Source organism: Haplochromis burtoni, unplaced genomic scaffold (genome assembly GCF_018398535.1).
Source record: "Haplochromis burtoni strain Fernald_Lab_line unplaced genomic scaffold, NCSU_Asbu1 Contig_128, whole genome shotgun sequence".
In the NCBI taxonomy this organism is placed as follows: Eukaryota; Metazoa; Chordata; class Actinopteri; order Cichliformes; family Cichlidae; genus Haplochromis; species Haplochromis burtoni.
In genome coordinates this window covers 818711-837951 of record NW_024582489.1, presented here as the reverse complement: position 1 = coordinate 837951, position 19241 = coordinate 818711, and the positions used below count along the sequence as shown (strand labels likewise).

At 41.5% G+C, this 19241-nt stretch overlaps 1 protein-coding gene across 2 annotated transcripts in view; it reads left to right on the top strand.

Annotated features, from left to right (window-relative positions):
• Positions 1-19241, top strand: part of sipa1l3 (signal-induced proliferation-associated 1 like 3) — an 87783-nt gene that overhangs the window by 42978 nt on the left and 25564 nt on the right. Inside the window, exons 2-3 of one of the 2 annotated variants that reach the window (XM_005929988.3) lie at positions 8096-8178; positions 17786-18465. In XM_005929988.3, the coding sequence (XP_005930050.1) occupies positions 18004-18465 (462 nt within the window). In that variant the 5' untranslated portion in view covers positions 8096-8178; positions 17786-18003. The remainder of the gene's footprint in view (positions 1-8095; positions 8179-17785; positions 18466-19241) is intronic. The other variant, XM_005929990.3, reaches the window with a different exon arrangement.

Here is a 19241-nt window from a genome sequence, read left to right as displayed (position 1 = left end):
CATCATGTCACCTAAAAGGTAAACCTGTTTCTCCATCACCTGTTCAGCTCTGATGATTCAGTAAGGACATCTCCTGGTTTCATCTTCATGTTTCCCTCTCACCACGATAACCAAACCATATCATGACCAGCAGCTTTTACAGCTGTGGCTCCAGCAAACATCAGCTGATACTAGAAATTAATATTAAATAAATTCTAACAACAGCTGATCAAGCTTAAACGTGCTGCTGTTGTTTAGCGCGACATCCGCTGGTTTCCTCTTTCTGGCAAGTGGGCGATAAACAAACAAGAGACAAAGCATCAGCTGATCATTGATCAGTTTCATGATTGAAGTAGAAACAGGAGAGGGAGAGGGAGAGGATGAGAGAAGAAGAGGCAGCTGTGCAGCTAAACACAGAATAACTCCAGCTTTGTGTCTTTTTCATTGTAGCTGAAGTCCGGGACAAACTGTGTTCCTTTTCACTCAATAAGTAACGCATAATATTTTCTCTGAATGCACGACGATTCCGTTTTTTACAGGACGGTTGGCAACTCTACTAACTAACCTTATGAGTAAAATAAAGTTCACTATCAGTAACATCATAGCACCCACCCAGCTGTATAGAAACTGTCATGCTAGCTAGTACGCAGTACGAGTTATTGTAACTGATTGTAAAAAGTCAGCATAACGAAAATAAACTCCACCTAAACTCGGTTTTTATCTGATCCAGATAGACTGCAGGTCATAACTTCTTACCTGAAGTTCAGTTCACCTGACACTCAGACCGGTGGCCGCCTCGGGTCTCTCCTCCTGCCTCCCCTTTCCCTCATCCACCTGCAGGCCTCTGTGGCAGGTCCGCCATAGCCACCACCAAAGAACTGAGTTATTTTTACACATCAACCAGCATCTGGCCAATCCACCACCTTTCATTGTTTATACTGTTACAAAAATAAATAAATAAAAATGGCCCATAAAAATGAAAAATCACCATCGGCCCACCGGGCAAAGGCGCGATGGCCAGTCCAGCTATGGTCGTGCCATCAGTTAACCTTTCCAGGGTTGCCAACCCCTGCTATAGATATAAAAGCCAAGCTCAAGAGTTTGATGTATGGCTTTTAAGTCCACTAAAGATTGTGTCCTTCACGACCATCCTTATAAAATGTCAGGAATTTGCCAGGCTGAATTATGTTATGGGAACAAAAACAAGTAACAGATCCTGGAAGTCTGCTGATGTGTGCACTTTTCTGCCACTCGGCTTTTTCAACAGTTTAGAGGCCATGCAGTCCTGCTTCGGTGCTCATGTAGAAATTGTTGTTAGAGATGGACAGACTATATAGTCCTCAGTGGAAGGAAAAAACATGTCTTAGTATAGTAAAATAATAAAATAACAGGATCAACTCCAGCGCCTTTAAAGATCTTCAGCTTTGGAGAGTGGAACCAGCTGATGGACATGTTATCTACATTACTGTGCTGCGCCTTTATTATTTACTGCTCTGCTCTCGGGTTGTGTGTCCTGATTGCCTGCAGCCGACCGCCTACACTGTACATCTTCTCGCTGTTGCACCTTTACGTTCCTATAGCAACCAGCACCAGCATAGCGATTAAACATCTACAGCAACATTTCCAAGTGGTTTTGGTAAAAAGGAGCCCTGTGTATTACACATGACTTCATCGCTTATTTTCCTCCTGTGTTGCCCAGACTTTAAGCCCACAGTCTGTGGACTTCATTCACTTCTTAGACATTAAGAAATGTGTGATTTGAAGTTTCTTTTTTTAAACCTGCATGTGATCACTTAGCCTGATTGTTGATGTTAGGGTAATTGATGCCAGATAAGAGTTGCCCTGGTTGTGTTTAAGTTTATTTCATGATTTAACATTATGGAAAGAAAGACTGATAGAGTTTGGGTGTTTTTAACGTAAAATGCTTTGAGTAAATGGTCACAGCCTGAATCTATTGATGGATTTCCTTAGACATGATGTGAGCTGAGTCATACCCTGCTTGTGTCAAATAATGCAAACTGAGCACGCTTACACTGCAAATACATATGGGTACATTTGCATGGGAGGCTCATCAGTCTCAGATTCGTATTGATTAAATGCTGATTGATCAGCCCAGCTCTCACCCTGATGTATTTGTCATATGCAGTGATATCTTTTTAAGACAGTGGGACAGAGCCATACATCATTATCGTGTGACACATAGAAGAAGGAACCAAACCAGGCTCCTTTTTTTTTTTCTTGCCTTTTTTTTCTTCTCACCCACGGCTTCATTTTAATGTGAATTAATTAAAGCAGAGGAAGACAAGAGGGGTCATGCATGGGAACAGAGATGCAAAAGGGAAGCTGCCATGTCTCCCCCTCCCAAGCATTAGAGTGTGAATGGGGCTGTCCACCCTCTCTGTAGGGGGCCTCCCTGTCCTGAAACATGTGAGCTCATTACACATTTCAGGCTCCTGTTTGATATGTAAACATGAAAACGTACACACAATATTCTGGAATCTAGATATTAGATCTAGATATTTTACAGTGTATGAGCAATGTAGATGATGGCACTGACTGGGAAAAGCCTAAAAGCCTAAAAAGTATTTCCTTTTAGCTATAGCTAAGCTAAATAATTGCTTGCTAACTAGAGCTGGGCGATATAAGATTTTTTCATATCACGATATGGTTTTTTCATTTCAGGCGATAACGATATCTATCACGATATAAGCCAAATAACTATATTTGTAAGATTTAAATGTGCCGTTGCTCACAAGTAAAATGTGAAATAATCAGCAGCTTGTTTTTATTTAAATATTTATTTCCCATAATAAGTTCAACAGGGTAGATGTACTTAAGGAACATGAGACTTTTTCAGATAAATAAAGGCAAATATTGCAAACTACACAAAAGGCAGCCGCTAAAGCGTTTAAGTTTCAAAATAGAACAAACGAAACAGACTAAACTGTCAATTCCACTTAGAAACAAAATATTAATTCTAAAAATAAATCTTAGTTTGTTTTACAGAAGAACAGACAAAATTGACTAACTTTTGTCAATATCAAATAAACTGAGAACTAAAAGGAAATTCTCAATCTCTCCTTGTTGTATAGCTGAGCTTTTCAAACAGTTTTAACAGTTACTTTAGTCTGACAAAAGCCGAATGACGAATTAGCGCTTCCAGTCAGAGACTGAGGCTACGTCCACACGTACACGGGTATTTTTGAAAACGGAGATTTTCCGTTTTCGTTTTAAAAAATAATCCCGTCCACACATAAAGGCAGAAATGAAGGAAAACCTGCTATGAACATGCCAAAGCAGCAGGTGGCGCTAGATTCCTAACCGTGCAGAAATGTTGGCCAATCAGAAGTCTAGAAGCCTCGGTGGGAAAAAGTAAACAAAGCTGGGGCATAGAAGCAGAACCGAGTCGTATGTGTGGAGGACAGTAACTGTGTGTATATGTAAGCATTTAAACACTGCAGAGAGTAGAATTAACAGTAACAGTATTGTAGAAATTCATTTCACCGAAACAATAACGTGGCGCACAGTGTGACGTCAAAAAATGCGCACACCTTTGACGCTGCGTTTTCTCCGTTTTTCTAGTCCACACGTAAATGCAAAAACGGAGTTTTCAAAAATATCCACCCTGGCCGGAGTTTTTAAAAATCTTCGTTTTCAGTGACCAAAAACGCCGTTTACGTGTGGACGAAAGGTGCAAACGCATAGAAAAATCTGCGTTTTCAAAAATACCCGGGTACGTGTGGACGTAGCGCATGCACCAGTTTATTGTATTTCCAGACTTGCTTTCGGCACAATTTACAGTGCACGCTACTCTGTTTTTTGTCAGACTTGAAATAGCCGAAATACCTTCACACTACGGAACTTCTATGGCTCTTCTGTTCGACAATCTCTCCGGCATTGGAACCATCATCTGTTTTCTCTTCGTAGTCACGCTCGGTTGATTTTTCTAGTCGGCACACTCATTTCCTCCATTACCCGGGCGGTACGGTGGCTGGCTGCTTCCCAAACAAATACACATGTGCGGCTTGGCACTTGTGCTGTACGTAACAAGTCACGTGACGTGACGCTGCGGCTGTGATTGGTTCGGCTCTGCGCTACTTAATTTGGATTGGCTGTTCTTTTTTTTTTTTTAAGAGGACAAGAGCGGCGAGGTCTATCGCAATAGTTTCATTTTTCTATCGAGAAAAAGTTATATCGCGATACATATCGTTATCGTTCTATCGCCCAGCTCTATTGCTAACCGACAAAATAAGCAATTCCAACTTCCTCAAAGTGGCATTAAACCAGCAGAAATGTTGAACCACATCCAGTTATATACTTTCAAATAATATTTATCGCCACAAGGAAAAATGCATGTGAAACACATCAATGAATTAAAGAAACCAGTAGGATACAAAAGAAATTAATATCTTTATGCTTTAACAAAAAACTTGATTTCACCTTTCACCTTATTAATTTTATTTTATATTAAAGGTATATATATATTGGGTATTTTTAGGTAATCTGTTAATTTCTGCAGTGAGAGGCTAGTGTGGGGAAAAACTTCTGTACATTATCTGATGCACAGGTGTGGAAAAAGAGCAGCGATGTGCACAGACACTGATGATGTTTCAGTGTCAGTAAAAACGGCAGTAGGCTTAACTCTGAAGGAACACTGACGCAGCAAAATTGCATCAGTGTTAATCCCATCTTAATCACGACATAATACTAATGACGGTGCAGGCTTACACACACACACACACACACACACACACACACACACACACACACACACACACACTCTTTTAATGCCATCAGTGGTTGCTGCACATTTTCTGCAGGTAAAATTTCTTGTTCTTCTCTGAAATGTCTGTAGCAGAATTTATTTATTTATAGCTTCACACTGAAGTCTGTATCCCACTGTCCTGAAAACATAACATATGTACACAGACGTACACACAGGGGGATCAGGCCTGTTCTGGCAGCAATCACAGAAGCAGACAGTCACTCCACTGCTGTTCGTGCAGATATACAAAACTAAAGCCTCGGTCAGCAGGGACCTGTGAACACCTGCTCTTAGCTCAGCTCTGCTCTCTGCTGCATGTGAAGGGTTAGTGGTGTGAACATGTGGTGCTTGTGGGGGCCACCGAGGTCATTTGTCTTCATCCATGGTATTCATTGGATTTTCTGAACTTCTACGGCAGCGTGCTCTGCTCTGACACAGCCATTCATCAGGACCACTGGACCACACAATGCAGCAGAGCCATCTCCTTTCACTAACGTGTTTTGTGGCATGCAGGTGGTTTATAAGAGGACTGCACTACGAATGGGCGTATGAGATTCCCATGACTGCTTCATTAAGCTGTGGAAAAGTTTTAGACATAAATGGCCTTTTTTATGTACTAATTTTAAAGTGTGTTAGAAATAAGTGACAGTCGAAATGTGTGTTTGTGTTTGTGTAGGTCATTGTTACTTGTCCTCTGATAATGTCTCTGACTGTACTATGCCGCTCTCAATAGGTCCATTTACTGTGTAACAAGAAAGCATTAAATGCTCCCTTCCATGTGAGCATGTGCAGAGCCTGAGGCAGAAAGTCTGGTTTAACAAAGAAAGTTTAAAAAGCCCCCACAGTGGTTGGGTCTTGATGCAGCAGTGTCATCATATTTGTTTCCCTGCTGTGATGCGACGTGGTGCAGCTCATGTTTTCCACCTCTCCTCAAACTTTACATAAAATTTCATGTAATTTACTGCAGTAAAAAGTGAGATTACTTTTGAAAAACAAATAAAGCTCTGTTCCCTGAAACATTCTGACAACAGTACAACTTTGTCAGATGAAGAAGATGATGACTTTTGTTGTCTTTAAGTTTTCCAAATATTCACTCCTTTGTTTATTTCACATGGATGTATTTTTTTAAGTTAAAATGGAAATTAAAAGGTTAATAAATCTGCTGTTTTTCCAGTTGTGAATAAAATTAATGTGAATAGCTGTGTACGTGTAGGCGTACTCAGTAAACATAGAGCTAGTTTTCATTCTATGCTTCTGCATAGATGTTAGGGAGAGTGTTTTCTTGATTTTACTGCTATAATGTGTCCTTCAGAGAGAGAGGGAGGGTGCACGCGCGGGTGTGTGTGTGTGTGTGTGTGTGTGTGTGTGTGTGTGTGTACAGTGTCTTACACTGACAGGCAGGTGTAATTACTTTCAGGGGTCTGCGGTGCAAAGTCTTCCATGGTTGGGAAGTTTTCACTTTGAGTTTAATTTCATTTTCAGTGCAGTGGAGTGGAGCCTGAGCTTTAAATCTGTGCTGACGCTGCTAGCTTTAAGGACCCTCACTGTTGTTGTAAAATAGATGCTCATGCAATCACTGACCCTGCTCCACCCCTGCTCTCCCCCACTGCCAAAGACAGTGTGATTATGCTTTGTGCGGCAGGATAAGTGTACTCTGATTGATCATTATTGATCAGAACTGTATTTGCCAGACAGTAATGGGCCTGCCCCTCAGGACATTATGTCTGCTGCTTCTCTGGCCCCCCTTCTCCCCTATCTTTATGTCCTACTTCAAGGGCCCTCCTTCTCATTGTTTAGCCTCTAATCACAGAGCACTAAGCTCCTTCACTTTGCCTCCACTTATCTTCTGTGTTTCCATCTATGTTTAAGACAGAGGTTGAGGATGGAGGTGGATTGTGAAGTTAATCAAGTCAGGGAGCATGTGTGTTTGTTTCTCTTTACGGCTCTGTGCAGATCAAGAACTTTTTCCAGGAAGAATTTTGCAAAGCCTACTTTAAATGATGTTTTTAAATGTATTTGCATACCTGCGTGCTTGTGTGTATACAAACTTCTTTGAAGACTGCATCATGGTTGCTGGCAGTCACTAGGTGAAATCGGTCGGTGCTGCACCTGAAACCTCATTGTGATGCTTTGGTCTCTAGCAGATTGCTGTAGTGAATGAGACTGACCTGTCTGCAAACACTCAACGATAAAGTAGCTTTAAAACTTTGAAGAGTTCACCTTCAAATTAAAAGTGTGCCTTTGGAACCATGTTGGTTTCACTGGTGAGGCACCACTTTTACTTCAGAATCTTTGCTTCTGGTTTATGTTACGCGCGTTCAGTTTCATTACTGCTGAGGGAGCAGATGGTGTGGTGAGTGTTTGCAGGCAAGTTGGTGCCTTCCACCAGGTGACCGAGGCAGTCTACTGTCAACCAAAGCAGACACAAGGAGGGTTTGGGAACAGCACCATATTTCCAGCCAGCAACCTTCAGCAAGCGTGTCACTGACCAGTCTCCAGGCCTGTGTGACTAAGAAATACATCACAAACTGTTATAGTTCAGTGATAACTGTAAAAATCTGAATTATATACTTTTCAGCTTTAAGCCAAAATTAATCATTAAAACACTAAAATAAGTGGAGACTTGACCCCTCTTCCTTTTGACAAAGCCGAGCAGTAAGTGCCTTCAAGATTGAAAGTACAAACTTAACTAAATAGAAAAAAGAAACTGTTCCATGGGACGCATATGGCCAATAAAAGCAAATATTTCATTAGCATACAAATATAGCTGATATATTGTCTTAGTTTTCTTTTTTCCTCACTCCTCCGTGTTGTATCCCTGATGCAGGGCTCTGTACTTGGGAACATTTTTCCATTTAGCTGTATAAATCTGATTATATGTGGGGAAAAAAATCACAAACTGCGCTGTGCTTTTCTGCAAAACAATCATCCAGCATAATTTCCCCTCCTCTATCCAAGAAGTCAATTACAAACATGGGTTCATTAAACAATGGTTTCACTTTAAGTAATAATTTTTTATTGTACCATAACGACTGATTGTGGAGTCTGCCAGCTTGTTTACAATACAGATAGACCGCCTTGAGCCTCTTTGTTCGTACTCCTCACAAACAATAGACGAAGTCTGTGTGAATGCTCTGATGAGCGTGGAACTGATTACAGCTACACATACACACATTATCAGTACCACACACAGATTATATGACATGCAAAAAGCTGAAAACACCGTGCCACATTTTATTCCACAAGTTAGGCTCACCTGTTTGGCATTATAAAAGAAACTTTACAATTATGTAACACCGAACAGAAGTTGGTATCATTTTTTAATAAGATGTTTGTGCCTTGTCTGTACAGAGTGAAAAATCGGGCCGCCTCTGCCTGCACAGTGACGTCAGACGTCACCACAAGCTTCGCCTGCACAGCTGAGGGCAAAAAAGGTAAAATTAGCATGAATGGTGATGGGTATCTGCATGGGTAATTAATTTTTTATAATGTTGATTCTTGAGCTAAACATTCATGAGCCATCTGAAACAGTTTACTGTCAATGGATGTTTGTGTCGGTTGTACAGCCATTGTTGAGTTTGAACATAGTTCTTGGGTATAAGCAAAGTGAGATTTAAAGACTCGATCAGAGGTTAATTGTCTTGATAACCTCAATATTTTTCTGCAGTGGAGGTGGGAGCTGTTGGCTCTGCACTGCTCTCTAGGAGATAAAGCACTTCCTCATCTGCATTTTGTACTGATAATGGAAAGCAGGTCACTTGACATGTACTCTGCTTGCATAAAGGAGGGCTGCACATGCAGCCACTGTCAGAATACACTCTGAAGTGTCCCATAGCCGTCTCTCTGGTTTCTGTAACAGCTGCTTTGCTCTGTTTCACTCTGGTTGTTGTCATGAATGTGTGAATCTGATTTATAGCTCTTTTGTTTTGTTAGCTTCAGGAAGCATTTTGATTTGTCTCCGAGCTGTCTGCATTCACCCACAAAGCCTTTTCTAACATAAATTCAATTTTGTTACTGCTCAGGCTAATTTTTTCTTAAAATATATAGTTGAGTCTTGACATGTACTTTTCATCGTGCTGCAATTTACACATATATCAGATCTTCTTACACAGCATAAGACAACATTAAATAGTTAGAAAAGTGCAGTGGATTCATCAGGGAGAAATATTATTAGTGACATTTTGATGGAAAGAAACGTAAATAAGTTAGGATATGTGTGTGTGTGCTGAGTGTGCCCGCAGCTATTTGCCTGCACTCGGTTCTGTGTTGCACATGACACCGCCTCATAATTGTTCTTACAGGAGACAGACATTCTCACGATCTCTAATGGACGCTGTAGTTATCCTGTTAATATCTGTGAATGTGTTACTTCACTGTGAATAAATCTGATATAATCTTATCTTCAGTGCGGTTAAGAATCTGGATTATTCACACATTTAGTTAAATAAATTAAATGAATCTAACATTTCCCAGAAAAGTGATAAGTGCCAGGGCTACAGCTAAGTCTTTATTCTTGATTAATCAGTTAATCTTCAAGTGCGCAACCTAAGGCGAACAGAAAATGTTTTAGAGCCCAAACTGACTAAATCAAATGACGTGTCTTTTGAGAAATGTTGATTACGCGGCAGATTTTTTGCATGAAACTACATGTAGAAGCAGAGACTATGGTACAGTGTGCTTGTATCTTTCAGTACAGCTGTTAAGTCAGCTGCTTTTGCTAAGAAAGGCTGTCGTAGTTCCACTTGGCATCTGAGGTTCATGACCCTTTTCCTGCAGGGACTTTTCCTGAAATGCCCTTTAACAGTTCACTGAATCATCATCATCATCATCATCATCATCATCATCATCATCAGTGTCATCATCAGCTCCTGGCAAGTTGACTACTGAGTGAAAGGGGAACTAACATGTTCTGTGTGGAAATGAGCGGTGCTGTTTCATAGAAAATTTTTCTGCAGCAGTGGCAATTGAAACATCAAGTGATGCAATATGTGAATACTTTCATAATCATCTTGACCTCCCTTCTGTGATTTTTGCACAATCCCTTCAGCTTTCTGTTCAGCTGCGTTTTCTCACCACTACCACAGATAAACCAGTGAATGATGAATCGCGGTGTGGGCTGCAATTTGTGATCTTCCAACTGGATGCAAATCATTAGACTCATTACGTCAGTGCCTGTGTGTGTGCGCGCGTGCTAAATGAATCTAGCTCTTTTCACCCCAACCCCCGGTCTTTCTGCTTCTCTTCCTCCTCGGCCTCACGAGCTGCTTTAGTGTCCTGGGACAGCAGCCTGACGGACAGACAGGCAGATGGAAGTGACGTTGGCGACATCAGCGGGATTCAGCAAAAGCAAAGTAGATGGAAATCAATGGCGACAATGACAGTGGGGTCAGGAGAGGGTTGGGGGAGGAAAGTGAGTGGAGAGGAAAGAGCTGCAGCTTAGTAAAGTTCAGTGTAAGATAGAGATGTCTCCTACAAATAACTCAAACGGACCTATGAGCCCAACACAGACCGGAGTCAGAGGTATTCATTGTGTGCTTCCTCCCAGCCTGGTGTGCTGCAATGCTAGTGTTGTTTAAAGTGTTTCCTTGAAAGTATTGTTGTTGTTTAGTGTTTCCTGGTTCACATTAAGAATGTGATTTCTCTGTAAAGAATAGGTCTAATTTGGAATAGGTCATGGGGTGCAGTCTGTTGGGATAATATCAGAGCAACAAGGCTGGATTTACATTTATTTCTTAGAGGATGTTTCCTGTTGTAGGAGAATGTGGATCTTTAACAGCTGGTTTTTGACAGTGCTGCCTTGTCAGAAGCAGAGCCTCCATTTGCCACGTATGCCAACATCAAATTTGGTTATCAAATCTGTTGTTGTGGAGGGAAAGAAGGTTGCCTCTTCAGTCTCAACAGGGAGTTGCAGGCAGACACCTGCAGACATCCTGTAGCCTCCTCCTGACTCCTCCACTGCAGAGCGCCGTCCGGTCCACTGAACACACACTGAACACACACTCACTCCCTTTTTAATGGCACCAACCTTTCTGAAATCCACTGAGGATTTCTTTTTATTGAAGAGTTTACTATTGGCTTGTTATTTTTGACCAAAGCCACCTTTAAAGTGGATGTATTACGTCTATATCCAGCTCCATTTTTATACTTGGACTCTGTAAGAGTTGCTTTGCATGACAAAATTAATGCCTGTTTATCTTATAGTGCAGCCCCTCAATTCATCCTCTGACTGCCCTTTAGGCCATGCTTCTTCTTCGTGTTCACACCAAACACCCTAGAATTTTTTGTCGGTCATTAATTATTAAAGAAAAAAGATCATAGTTGAATTTTTAATGAAGTAAAGGTCAATAAATTCGGGTCAGCATCAACACACTTTTGTTTTCCCTACATCAAAAAATTCATTCAGTTTAGTTTCACTTCATACTTTTTCAAACAAGAAAACCAACATGCTCAACTCTAAATAATCCATTTAATGGGTGCTCAGTAGGGCTGCACGATTAATCGTTAGAAAATCGCGATCTCAATTCATACTTATGTGCGATCTCATTTCCAAATGACAACAATTTTTTTAAAAAAAAGAGAGAAAAAAGACGACAACGATTGTACCGCATTTTGATCCGGGACGTAATCTGCATGAATACAAGCGCTCACTCTTCCTGCTCAACAAATGACAAGGGCGGAGCCTTATACCACGTGATACAGAAGCTGGCTGCTAAAATTGGCAGGGAAAAAACAACGGAGAGCACGTCAGGGATGACGAGAAAGTGACAGGAGAAAATCCGTCCCGGTCAACCACCCAAACATCAATAACGGGAACCTTATACAGCGCTTCCCTATACCCGTCGAACTCCCGCAGGCACAAAGAAATTACAGAGGCTATCACTTATCACCTGACCAAAGATATGGCTCCCATCAACACTGTGCAAAACGAGGGATTTAGGAAAATGATCAACACCCTAGACAAACGCTACACAGTGCCGTCCCGCAACTATTTTTCTATTGTTGCACTACCTGCTCTATACACGCAGCGTCGAGCAACGGTGGAGACGGAATTACAAGCAGTACAACATTTTGCGGCAACAACAAAACGTGAGACATTTGTTGTTTTTATGTTTATTTATTGTTTTTATGTTCAGTCTCAACTGTTACGAAGTTGATGTGCAGTTAATAAGCGCAATAAATATTTATACTGGAAAAGAAAATCATGAGAGAATCGTGATCTCAATTCTAAGCAAAAAAATCCAGATTCTCATTTTATGCAAAATCGTGCAGCCCTAGTGCTCAGCCATGTAAGTGTCAGCTTATGAATGAGAACTTCAGCTCTCATACTTACACATATAAAGTATTTGCTATTACAAGGCAATAAGAAGAAACTGACAAGGCTTTCCTCTGTGTTTCCAATAGTCATGTAAAACACCACCAGGACCTAACCTCTAATAGGCAAAGGTGGCAACAATCAACAATACATCAATGTGCAACTCCACCCACATGTACAGATCATCGAAATGTGTACAAAACAACACACACCATTAACACTGTCTGAAACACATTCACAGACAAAAAAAAAACCCCAGACGACGACAGTTCCTCATTTAGTCAGCCAGGGTACAAAGTTTGTAAATGATATATAAATACGTGACAGAGAGCTTACGTTCTCTGTCACCACCTCTTTTCAATGACTCAGTCGCTTCAGGCTGAACACACTCAAAAGTTATAAGTTGATAAATGATGCTGTAGTAAAGAAGACAGTGTGCAGAAATCTCCTCAATCTCTCTTAATATGTACGAGTTACTGATGAGTCATTCCTCTTGTCCATATGTGACTGCACCTTATTTTCTTATCTGAAAGCAGGTTATGTGATAGTGAAGGACCAGTAATTAACAAAGATGTTTGTATCATGTTTTTGTGCTTCATTTTAGGGCTGTCAAACTGTCTCAGATCAGCTGTAGATGTTTTGTTTAACTTCTATATCATATCAGGTTAATAATGACTAACCTGGGGTCAGTCGAGACCTGGCATCTTCTTGCCTGACCTGTTCTCTTGCAGTCGTGGTGGCATGAATGCCAGATGTTGTACTCTGCTCCTGTCCGCCAGTCATACATTTCACCATCTGTTTGTCAAACCACCCCATGATGTAGCTCACACTCTAGTGTTGTTTGCACTGTTTGTAAGTGTTGTAGATGTTTTATATCCAGAGAGTTTGTTTTTATCTTTTGGCGAGTTATCTCCTGTTATTATATCATCAGAAGCCCCTTCGTCTTTGTTCTTGTTGCCAGCATACGTCTGGTTCATCCCTCCTTATCGGTCACATTTCACTCTGATCTCAGGTCTGCCTGCATTGCTTTGACATACCAGTGAGCAGCACCTCCTCCTCCAGAGTGATTGCACTCATTCCGCTGGAAGCTGCACTCTTCTGCGAGCTCTGTCATTACTACCATCTAAGCAGTGTAATTACCAGTCTCGATGTGTGTTTGCGGTGCGCGATTCAAGCCTGCATCATGCTGGGCAAGCTGGAGTGGGTGAGCAGAGCGCGCGCGAGAGAGCGTGAATGGGAGAGCCAGAACAGGGGAGGTACATCCCTGAGCTAACTAATTACTGTATGTGAGTAATTAAAAAGCATTAAATGTCTGCTATTTATCTTCTGAAGTCTGTGCCAGAGACTGTGCTGGATGTTTCTGCCCTCCTCTCACTGAAGAGGAGGGAGATTAAGTCTTTTTTTTTTTTCCTCCCATGTGTGTCTCCTTTTTTGCCTGTTTGTTTGCAGTCAATGATCAATTTATGTTGATTTGCTTTAAAAATACTCTCTTACTTTAAATACAACTGGTTCTCAAGATTCCCACCATCAGGTATACAATATATTAGCTCCTTACTGCTAATTACTTTGTGATGGGGAGGTTTCTTCCTCACACAGCAACAGCATTTGTTTTGTCTCAGTACCATTTACTTAAGAAAAACTTGGACTTTGAGTTGAGAATTTGACGTCCTGAGAGTTTGCATTTAAGAAAATTAACGACATTACCATCAGCCTCAGCTCTACTTTTGCTTACAGCTCATCGGCAGCTGTTAGTACTCTCGCAGATTTACAGTATTTAAACATCAAACATGCTAACCAACAGCATGTTAGTAGCACATGTGTGACCAAGTATTGCCACACAGTGCCTGTAGCGTGGCTGTAGATCACATATGCACTGCATTACCTCACAGAGGGGCACCTCAAAGGCTGAAGTCCTTACTGCAGCAGCCTGGGTTTGACTCTGCTCCAGACCTTGAACTAACTACACGTCTCTCTACTTTTCTGTTTGTCCACATTATCCTATCTGCCAAAGGCCTAAAATACCAGTAACTAAATTAATAAAGTACACCTTACCTATACAATAAACACCAATAAACCAGGAAAACACACCAATAAACACAGAGCACCAAGAGCTTCTATAGGATTGGATGTTATTTGGCATCCACATTAGAAAGAACGCAGGTTTAAGTCACTATGCTGTTGGCTTCACTCACTCTGGGAGCTCCTGTTAATGAGAATACAGCTGATCTGAACCATCTCTTTGTAAATGTGAGAAAGGACAACTTCAGAAAATGTCCCGACCTGATTCACCCGGTGTTTTCCGGAGTTTATGTGTGAGAACAGCTTTAATCAGATGTGTTTCTCACTAAGGAGCTGTGTTCTGGCAAAGGTCACTGATAAAGAAGACCACACTCTCTACATTGCTTCTCTCATCAGGCACCTCAGACATATAATGAAGCCATTCTACCGCTCCGGCAGCTGGGGCGGATAATCTGCGATTGGGCCTCAGTGGATCACAGGACAGCCCTCTGAAAGAGGAAGGACTCTGTCAGAAAGCATGATCAGAGCAGGCGTCTTTGGGCCGGAAGTGACTGTGGTTCCGTAAAAACAAAGACATGATACATCCGCGCGGCTGTATGACGATAGGGAGATTCTGTTTGCCGTGAATGAGTTTTGTTGATGTTGCCCATGTGCGTGTGTTGTGTATGAGTAATGCGGTCTTAATGCCAAAAAGGACTTGAGTTAGCTCTCATAAAAGCCATTGTGTATCATAAAAGACACTGGGACCACTGTGAGCTGCCTTTACACAATGGAAAGCTCAACGTTATGCAAATTGGACTTTGTAAAGCGATAGCCAACCCAGGAGTCGACATTTGTAGAGTTCACAAAGACACGTGTAGCTGGAGAGAGGACATTTTCTGCTTGTTCTCACTGGAAATAGTTAAATGTTTAACTCCTGTCTTTCTGGAGCTTCCCTTGCAGCTTTGTGCGCAACAGTGTAGTGTGTCACTGCTTAAATTTTAATGCTGGACGTAATTATGCAGCGGTTCGTTGAGTTTGAGCGTGTGTTCCTGCTGTTGTTTGAATCATATTACATTTTTTAAAGCGCTTGTCTTACGAGTAAAATTGTACTGCTCCTCTTTGATTAACTATGACCATGAGTTTGGCAACTGGTGAAAGTGAGGTGAAAGCACCATGTGATGACACGTACGGTTGAATGTGATGCAAGAAACAGGTGACAGATGAGTGGCATATATGATGGAAGTGGGGACATGAAACCCTAGGATTTTATGAAAGTTAAGTATAACAGCAGAGTAATATGGAACTCCAAAGAAGTACAAAAAATTAAATGGTGAGCAGTGGAACTTTATGGGCATATTTTATAAAGGTATATATGCAGATGATGAGCTTATTCACTGTGTGGAGCCTTATATAGATAAGAGCTTTAACCTCACAATGGAGAACTAAATGGAGACTGAGATTAGACAGAAACCTGAGAATGATAAAGGAAAGAGAGAAATTCTAGTGGTCTGTCTGCAGCATAGAGAATTAAGCACATTTACATTTCAGACATTAAGCTGAATATCATATTAATAATAAGTAACCCCCCACTGAGACTGCATTTTATCACATTTTCACACTTGCCAAATTCCCTGTTGGTATCTGCAGCTCTTAAAACATTTTCCATAACCCGTGGTTTCTGTTTCATCCAAAATAGCTGTTAAATATGTGCATTCTTTGTCCAGGTAAGCAGTAGTTTGGCTACAAAATGCTCTGATAGCTGCAGGTTATCAGAAAAAACACCTAAAAAAAACCAAAGAAAGTGGGATTGTCTTGACAGCACAAGGATATGTCTGCCAGTGTCGATGCAGGCCGGTTTTCTGGTTTTCATGGCTCTGACAGTACATGCTGCAGAGAAGATAGAAGTCAGACAGAACAACGTCTTATAGTGAGATGAGACTGAAACTGTCCACTGCAGACACTGTCTTCATGCTGAACTCTGCTGTCACTCCCTTTCTTTGCAACCAATCAGTATTCTACCCAGGGCAAAGTTTTGTTTGTAGCCTCTGCATTGGTTGATTTCCCACAATCCCTCTCACAGCATAGCGAGAGCTGGTCAAATGAGCACAAACAACACCATAAATCCACATCAGTCTCTTCAATACTTATATGCTAAGCTGTAGTTGCTTAAATGTAAGTAAATGTTCTTCAAAGCACTAAAGTGAACCTTTTAACTGTTCGTCACCCGCAGTGAAGGTTTATCAGGTTTCTGTTTAGACAGAAAGATCCAAAGCAAGTCATTTGACTATTGCCCTCCTGGTTCCAGGGCAATAGTCAAATGACTATGGGTTTGGTTTAATTCTCAGTAAAATTTCCAAGTCGGTTTTCAGTTAAATGCGAGGTTTTAAATGATTTTGAAGATTATGACATTCTGATTTCATTAACTTTTTACGCAGCGTCCCAACATTTTTCACCGCAGAGCTGTACTGCCAAGATCCCTTACTGGGTCTCTCTTTACATTTGCATATGGACCACCATGCCAGCACATTATCATTTCTTGCTGTCACGCAGTCGAGTCATAACCACATCATGAAAAAAAATAAAAATAAAAAATAAATTCCCTGCCGGTCACCCTGAAGTACCAACGAAATCAAAACCAAAAACACGCAACCATGACTTCAGTCTATTGTCTGCACTCACAATGACCCAAGATCAGAATAGTCCAGTCTTCAGGTTGATCGAGTAAGCTGGACGTGACCGTATTCCTGTACCTGTTCGCTGAACGTGTAACCATAAAACCTCAGAAGAGAGAAAACAGAAGTCTTTATAAGGCTAGTTCATTTTTAAGACTTGGTGCTGTGTGAGTGTTATGTTAAAACATACTGTTGTGGTTCACCAAGCAGTGCTCCAGTCTCCTCCACCCACTTTCTTGACTTTTGATATCTACTTTAGCCAAAAGGGTGAGGTTTGGTAAAGTGTTCTTTTGCTTTCTCTTTCTCTCTCTCTCTCTCCTAAAAACTATGAACCACACAAAGTTGTTTGTTTAGTGTCGCGCTGTGGAAAGAGTAGAAACAGAGTAACTTCTTTGTGACTGTCACAGCCGTGAGCCCACATAACGGCGAACACAAATATAGGACGCTTTTGTTTTTTTGCTATATAAAAAAATTGGGGGGTTTCATTTACTCATGCTTAAAATACAAAACAATCATCAAATGGCCCAGAATGAGAAAAGAATGCATAGACTTTTGTGTTTATGTGTGCAGTCGCCCCCTCCCTCAAAGATCATTTTTGAGCCCTGCTGTAATCTATGCAGTGGGAAAATGCTTCAGTGTATTTAAACTGTCTGTGCACTCTCCCTGTTTGGATTTGTATTACTTTCTTGTCTGATAAAATTAGCTAGTGCTTCTGAGGTTTTAATCTGCAGCAGAGCGGCTGCAGCCTTCGTGTCCTGTGGGTGTGCGGCTTTCTGTGTGTGCACGCCATATGTGATAATAATATCCCTTGTCAGCCTCCTGAAGATTAGCCTGGATGGGAGAAATCCTCTGTCATATCCCCTCACCTTATTTTCTCTCTCACTGGTTTATCAGTCCTACGTTGTTTTACAGTTTAGAGACTCTGAGTTTTGACTCTGTGGAGAAAATATGGGTCACACAGGCTTTATGATTTAAAAATCTGTGTATTTTAAGGCACATTTGTCTTTGTCTTAATATTTTTCCTGATTGTATGCCTGTTGTTGTTTCTCCTCTCAGATCTGCATCAGACATCATCCAAGAAAGAAGCACAAGAAGAAGAAGAGGAGGAGGACGGCCTGGTTCCAGATTGGATGGACCAGTGAAGTCTTTCCCACCCTCCCTGTTAAAAGCAATGTTTTTGGGAGCTGGAGGTCGTAACAGCACCTTCCCCAGCACCCCTCCCAATATGGGATACCAGCCCCCTGCCCCCCTGCCCTGAGCTCTCCTGGGGTGTCATGAATAGCTACAGAGACAGAGGGGTAACTTGCACCTCCTCAGACCTTCTCGATGGAGGCGGAGGAGGATTGCCCCAGCACACTCCATTTCGGCACACCCCTAATGGGCACCCGGCGCTAGGTCCCTCTGACCCGGTCATCCAACCACGCATCTCTGTGCCCAAAATGGGTGTCCGTGCACGGATCGCAGAATGGCCTCCACGCCGTGCTCAGTCCCGGGAGTCGCTGCTCGAGAATGGGCAGATTGGCGGCAATCACTACGGCGATGACGGTTCAGTTTTATCAGTTTTGTCTGACTTCAGGCTGGTGCGGGGAGGAGTCGCCAGGTTGCCCCGGCGGAGGTCCAAGGATGTAGGAGAGTTTGGCGGTGAGAGAAGTTCTCCTTTCAGCCTGAGAGTGTTCCCACCTTTGAGAAAGCGCTCCAACAGTGAAGTGACGCTGAGCGAACAAGATGAAAATGAGGTCAGTGTGAAATCTCCCTCTAGTGCCTCTTTTACACGTGTAGGTCCTAACTGGATTAATTGTTTTCCTTTTAGCAGTAGTCCAGATTGAGTTAAATGACTCAAACAAACCAACTTTACAATGCATGACTTCACAATGACTGGCATCCACAAACACCAGTGACTGAATGCAGGTGATACAGCTCTGCAATCTGCTCTGTGGACATATTTACACCGTCCAAGAAAACTTTAAAAACTTAAAATGGTGTTACTGCGTGTTTAGTCTAAACTCCTTTCTGTTATCACAGATGCTGTGGCACATGTCTGCGGTTACAGATGATCTTCCATTAACATTTAAACAAATAGTTTATCAAGCTTTGACAGGCGGATTTAATGGTATTAACTTTTCAAGCTATGCTGAAATCACATATCTGCGGTTTTAAAATTCTGTCCTGCTTTACTTTAATGTGATTAATGAAGTGAAGTTTTACATTTTCATGTCACTTGCTCTGTGAATTCATGATGTTGTTGTTGTGCAGGTTTATTTATTTTCAGCTGTAGTTAGTATGGGTTGACATGCTAACCTAATGAGATTGTTGCAGATGTTTTTGGCTGTTCCCTTACCTCCAGGCCACCTGCAGAAGAAATCAGACATCTGATAAAGACATCTTAAGAATATGTCTGTGTAGGTTCTGGCAGGTTGCCAGGATTTAAGTAAACTGACAGAAACTAAAAAGCGAACCACACGTTAGAGTGAGGTCTTTAAATTACTCTCTGTCAGTCCAAAATGTACTACGG